Source organism: Nicotiana sylvestris, chromosome 10 (genome assembly GCF_000393655.2).
Source record: "Nicotiana sylvestris chromosome 10, ASM39365v2, whole genome shotgun sequence".
NCBI classification, from domain to species: Eukaryota; Viridiplantae; Streptophyta; class Magnoliopsida; order Solanales; family Solanaceae; genus Nicotiana; species Nicotiana sylvestris.
Window position 1 is genome coordinate 70,512,636 of NC_091066.1, and position 6,870 is coordinate 70,519,505.

Below are 6,870 nucleotides of genomic sequence, written 5' to 3' on the forward strand. Positions count from 1 at the left end.
TCTTGTCATTAGTGACCACCGTCATGCCCCCTTTTTCTGGGACACATTGAACCGGAGAAGTCTATGAACTATCAGAAATGGGGTACACAACCCCGACATCCAACCACTTGATGACCTCGTTTTTGACAGCCTCTTGCATGGCTTCATTGAGTCTCCTTTGATGTTCAATAGATGGTTTGACACCTTCCTCCAAGTTGATCTTGTGCATGCAAAATACGGGGCTTATCCCCCTAATATCTGCCAAAGTCCATCCAATAGCTTTCTTCCTCTTTTGTAGCATTGCCAATGTGGAATCTACCTGCATGTTAGTCAAACAAGAGGAAAAAATAACCATAAAGTAGAATAAGGGCCAAGAAATTCATACTGAAGATTTGGAGGTAATGGCTTCAACTCCAAAACAGGAGGCTCCTCAATTGAAGGCTTTGTTGGAGGAGTGGTTTTATTCTCAAGATCCAAGGACAATTTGCAGGGCTCATAAGTGTATGGCCCCATTCCTTGCAAAGCATTCGCACATTCCACATAACCCTCCATTTCTTGATCATCACAATTGAGCAATATGGCCTCCAAAGTATCATCAACATTCATCACGATACTTGTTTCATTAATAATCACATCGGTCACTAAGTCCACGAACGAGCACACCACATTGCTATTGGGTTACCTCATAGACTTGCACACATGGAAAACCACTTTCTCATCACCAACCAAGAAAGTAAGCTCTCCGGCTTCAACATCAACTAGAGCTTTCCCCGTAGCAAGGAAATGTCTCCCAAGAATGATCGGCACCTCATAATCAACCTCACAATCAAGAATAACAAAATCCACCAGAAGGATGAATTTATCAACACTAACCAACACATCATCAATGACACCTAACAATCTCTTCATGATACGATCCGCCATTTGTAATCTCATAGATGTGGGTCTTGGTTGCCCAATTCCCAAATTATTTAAAACTGAATAGGGCATCAAGTTGATACTTGCCCTAAGATCACAAAGAGATTTAGAAAAGTCACCACTTCCAATGGTACAAGGGATTGTGAAAGCTGCGGTATCTTCCAATTTAGGAGCCATTGAGTTCACAATTGCACTCACTTGATGAGTCAGCTTTATAGTTTCACAATTCATCGACCTCTTCTTTGTCACCAAGTCCTTCATAAACTTTTTATAACTGGGCATTTGATCCAAAGCTTCAACCAATGGCACATTGATGGATAGGCTCTTCATCATGTCAATGAACTTTTTGAATTGGTTCTCGCCATTTTGCTTGGCAAATCTTTGAGGGTATGGAGGAGGAGGCCTTGACATTCATGCCTTAGCCTTTGGCACTACTAGTTCCGGTATGTCAATAATGTGCTCCCTAGACGGGTTCACTTCCTCATGAGTCTCCTCCACATTGTCATAAATATCAAGTCTCACCTCATCATTTGTTTGCACTTTATTTTTTGGGATCTCATCTTCTTGTACCACTTGCTCATCATTCACAATTTTCCTTTTACTTGATATGGTTGCATCCCCACCTTTTCCACTCCTTATATTAATGGCCATGGCACGTCCCATGTTGTTCCCACCCTTTGGGTTCACCACTGTGTCACTTGGTAGTGCCCCCTTAGGGTGAGTGTTTAAAGCTTGCGAGATTTGCCCTAATTGAATTTTCAAATTGCGAATTGAAGTGTTGTGAGAGGCTAGTTAAGCATCAGAGTCTGCATTATTGTCCATAATTTGTTTGAACATTTTATCAATACGTACCATCTCATTTTTGGAAGAACTCGGACCATGGGAAGGATAAGGAGGCGGGTTGCTCGGTTGTTGATACATCGGGGGCCTTTGAAAACCCGACCCCCCGATTCCCTGGGTTATTGTTCCACCCTCTTTGGTTGTTGCCTCCCTAGTATCCTTGACTATTTCCACTCCAATTTCCTTGGTTATTTTGACCAATACAATTTCCTTGATTGTTTTTATTGTTCCAATTCCCTTGGTTGTTACCACCATTCTAATTACCTTGGTTGTTTGAATTCCAATTCCCTTGATTTCCTTAAAGTCACCATTTTTGTTAATTCAGGCCTTGAGAGTTGTGTCTTTGCCCTTGGAAGTTGTTCACATATTTTACCTCCCCCTTTTGTTCATTATATGGTTTATTTTGATCAAACCCACCATTATCTTGCACATAATTTTCAACACGGTTTTGCACTTGAGGACCTTTTTGACTTCTCTTGTTTACCATCATACTAACTCCCTCTATTGCATTGACTTGCTTAGGAACTTGCACTTGTTGAAGTTGAGCTTTGGCTAGTTGATTAATTGTGGTGGTCAACTCGGCAATTGCTTTCCCATGATCATGTAATTCTATATGCAAGTGAATCACATTTGGATCACCTTGAGGAACATTTGCTCTACTTTGCCAAGCCGATGAAGTATCCACCATTTCATCTATAATCTCACAAGCTTCAGCATAAGGCATTGTCATGAACTTTCCACCGGCAAGTTGGTTGACCATGCATTGATTGGTAATATTGATCCCCCTATAGAACGTTTGTTGAATCATAGCCTCTGTCATGTCATTGTTCGGTCACTCTTTCATCATAGTGCGGTACCTCTCCCATATCTCATGAAAAAGCTCATTGGGTTCTTGTTTGAAAGCTAGAATCTCATCCCTAAGAGTAGCCATATGCCCGGGATAAAAGAACTTGGAAATAAATTTCTCGACCAATTCATCCCATGTATGGATAGAATGATTTGGCAACCTCTCTAACCAATCCAAGGCCTCCCCCCATAGAGAGAAAAGAAATAGCCTCAACAGTAAATCATCCTCAGAGATGTTTGTCTTTTTACTCCCCCAGCAAGTGTCCACATACCCCTTAAGTGTTTGTACGCATTTTGATTCGGAGCCCTGGTAAAGAATCCCCATTGCTCCAACAATGTGAGCATAACATTTGTGATTTGAAATTTGCCCGCCCTAATGTGGGGTGGGACTATCACACTTGTGTATCCTTCATTCGGTAACACCCGTTGTGGAGCCACTCTTTGTGGAGGAAGGGGTGGAACGGGAACATTGTCTTGAGGCAGTCAACCTCATCTATTTTCTTGAGGTTCAAGAGGAACCTCTTTAACTTTATCTCATCCAAGTCATAACTCTATTCGATTATATGAAACGGTCGATGCAGTAGTAATACCCAACTTGAGTCGGGTCGAATTCCACATGGAGCTATAAGATTGAGATTTAGGAGTATATATTACGGTATATGAGCTTGAACTATCCTAAATTGCACTTCCACAAATTTGGTTGATTATATAGCTAAGTTAAAATAAGATTGCAAATAAGTAATTGAAACTAAGAAATTGTGTTTTTGTTGTTGTTTTCAAATATAGTAAAAGGTCTAGGGCTATGACCTTCACCTAGGTGTTTGCCTAACGAGTTGTAAATTTTAAAGCTTGTTTTGTTGGTCGGGATGTATTATAGCTATCAACACTCAAGTACCCACTCAATACCTCTCGGTAAGTGAGTGATTTTGCCCAATTTGGCTTTCTCAAGGCCAAATGGGTATTGAACCAAACAATTGATAAAATGCTCAAATCGGGTTTTTACTATCTCTAGGTTGTTGATACCCAATTTTTTTCTGTATATTTTAATATGAAAAATACTTTCAAAATAACATACTATGAATATATAAGTATGTCCAAATGTTTTATTATTTTTATTTAATTTTTAAATCGATTTATTACCCTATTTTATCCATAAAAACCCAATAATTATTCCCAAAATTATTATTTTGTTGATTCATTTATTGGATTCTCATATTTATGCTAAAATATAGGTAATATAAGTTTTGAATATTTTACAAAGTCATTTAGTATTTTTCAAGTTAAATTGAATATAATTACAACATTAGCCTCTTTTAAGATTAATTACGTTTATATTCATAAATATTAGGTCTGGTATTTTTAAATAGTTAATTTTGTTCTATAAATCATTTTGGTACCTTTAATTTATTTCCAAAAATTAATTTATTATTTTTATAAATTAAATAGGGAAAATTGGCTATTTAAATGTTAGCCCAATTTCATTTCGATTATAGCCCAATTCTGACCCCAATTGAACTCAATTGAAACCATTTGAACCCCCGACCTAATTATGATTTAATCCGACCCAAACCCATCTTCATAACCCGCCCACTCGTCCGTTTTGATCCAGGCCGTTGATCATTCAGATCAATGGCCAACAACCATCCTTGACTTTTTAATTCAAACGACCCCTAACCCTAGCCTCATTTCCAAATTTCGCCTCCTTTGAATCCCCTTCTCTCTCAACTCTCTCTCAAATCCCCTCAAACCCTAGCAGCCGCCATCAACTACAACCCTAATACCTCCCCAAATCTATGGTTCCCAAAGTCATCGGAGACCTATATCCACCTCCAATGGTTTCTACACGCTCGATTATTATGGTTTCGAGGCTAGATATCGAAAGAGCTTGGTCCAGGCTTGTTCAATTACAGTTCATGACTGTTTTCCGGTCATCTCCGACTTTTTCTTCGGCCAGCCATGGCTATTCGAGTCAGACTCTTGACTCTCCTGCTTAGATCGTTGGGTTTCAAAGCCTTTCTCACCACTTGGGGTTCTTCTGAAACCTTAGCCTTTAAGGTCCCTTCGATTTCTTTTTAGATCTGTTTCTGATCTATGTTTTCTCTGAACTTCTAAGTGTTTTTCTTAAATTTTCTTTTAAAACTCTACTTTCAAAACCCCTTATCTTTCCGACTAGGGTTTCTGTTAAGTTATTTCAAAATGTTTCTCTAATTCTTTGACATGTTTGGCTATGTTTGCTTATATCGTTCTTCTACCTGAGTTTGGATGTTAAAACCCCTAATTTCTTTTAGCCGTTTACTAAATGAATGTTTGTTTGCCTGAGTTTTGTCCAATTTGTTTGCTTATTCTCTTTTAAAACTCTCCTATTGTTGAAAATCCCAGGGTTTTGGGTTTGAGACTGATCGTTTAAGTGCTTGACTCGATTTGAAGTTCTTTATTTTGAAATCTTTTGCTCCCTTTGTGTGATTCTTCTGATTGCTGGGTTTCTATCTTTTCTAAAACTCAAATATGCTCGAAACCCTAATTTTTTTAAAGAGGTTTTCCTCACCTGCTACTGTGAGACCTTCGCATGCTTTTGATATTCTATGTTTTCTTCACTACTTGACCTACTGGACTGTCATGCTTCAAATGTTGCTATCTACTGAGCCTTTGTGCTACTATTGTGTGCTATTTCTTCTTGCCAACAGGCCTAGCCTCACATGTATAATTGTATATGCACCCTATTTATATGCTGAGTCTCCTTCTTTGACTAATTTTCAAACTCGTGAATAAGTTTAAACTTTTCCTTTGTGAGATTCTGATTTCACTCACCTATTAAGGTTAATTGATTTCTTTCCTGTTTTGCCTTACTGAATCCTTTCCAAAATTACAGTATCTCTGTACCTAGACCCGAATTGCTTACTTGTTATTTTACTACTTCTTTTATGGCAACTTTCATCTTGCTTTTTAATTGATTGCTTTCCTTATTTTGAAGCAAGTGACCCCTTAATTAAGGGCAATCACTTGTATAATTGATTCTGAATCATGATTGTTTCCATGTTTGTAGCTTATTACCTCTTTCTTACTCGTTTTCAAAAAAACTATAAATACCCGTTACTTCTTCTCTTTCAAAAATATGAGCACTTTTAGTTCTGAAATCTCACTTACACTCAAACACTCTCTCTTGCTTTACTACTACTTGTGATACTGCCTGTTTAGCCGGCTGAAAGGCAAGGCTATATTTCGAAGTCCTGCTACTTTTCTTTACTGCACTTTGCTTCTTTGACTAGTATGTTCTAATTAAGTTTTTCAGCACCAACAACAACATGATTACTTACTGATTTTGCATTCTTGCCTGCCTACTGCTTGTATTTAATTCAGTACCATTATTTAGCATGCTGTAATTTCCTTTCTCCTGTTCTAAATCAATGTATTATGAATCCCAAATCCCTACCCCAATGTGATTAATACTTGTTGTTAGTTTGGGGCATGACAACATTGAATATTGCTGAGCATGACCCAAACTTGATCCTCCTAGGATCATGACCTCCATGTTACCCTTATATGTTGTGTGTTCTGGTTGATTTACAAGCATGACAACACTCTCTATTGTTGTGCATGCCCAAAATTAACCCATGCCTAAGTATATAGGCCCCCTTGCAATGGATTCCCAATCCCCTTCCCCTTTGCGTGAAGTTATCAATTCTTTGAAGTGTTAATGGCTGACTCCTCTCACCCTTTCCCTGTTTTTTATTCCCTCAGTTCTTAGAACTCAGTTTCTACACTTTTCACTCTCTTTTTAGACTTCAGTTCTGCCCCCCCCCCTCATGTGAGCCTTGCCTTGGGACTCATGAGCTCCCTCTGAACTTGGAGACATGAGGGCTGACATTTCCATACTGCACTTGTCCCTATTCTGGTTATGAAACTTGGGTGTGAGCACTACCCGGGGTCCTATTGAGGCCCTTAGGGAAATCTAACACACTCAAGGCTGAGAAAGGTTTTGCATCAATGGTATTTTGAGTTGGTTTATCTCATAACTCAGAGAGGAATTCAAGAATCAAGCTTCCTCTGGTTGTAACTTTTCTTTGTACTTTTTCTGATGTAATTTATTATTCCTGGTTTGTAATAATTTGTAATGAACATTTGGGGCTGGCTAGTGAAAAAAAGGTTGGGAAATTATACATGCTCAAGGGTAGAAAACATGCTTATAGGACTGCATTCTCTACTTGCTCAAATCGCATTTAGAAAACATGCCTATAGGACTGCTCCAATTCTACATATTCACATTACATTTAGAAACCATGTCTATAG

At 38.4% G+C, this 6,870-nt stretch overlaps 1 protein-coding gene across 1 annotated transcript; it reads right to left on the reverse strand.

The window, feature by feature from the left end:
* Positions 1–657: 657 nt before the first annotated feature.
* LOC138879490 (uncharacterized) lies at positions 658–1,308 on the reverse strand. The gene has a single exon (XM_070159103.1). It carries the CDS (start codon positions 1,306–1,308, stop codon positions 658–660), a length of 651 nt encoding a protein of 216 aa, XP_070015204.1.
* Between the last annotated feature and the right edge of the window lie 5,562 nt (positions 1,309–6,870).

Excerpts from the sequence above, each read along its gene's own strand:
- LOC138879490 (XM_070159103.1), bottom strand. The coding sequence starts at position 1,308 with ATGTCAAGGCCTCCTCCTCCATACCCTCAAAGATTTGCCAAGCAAAAT.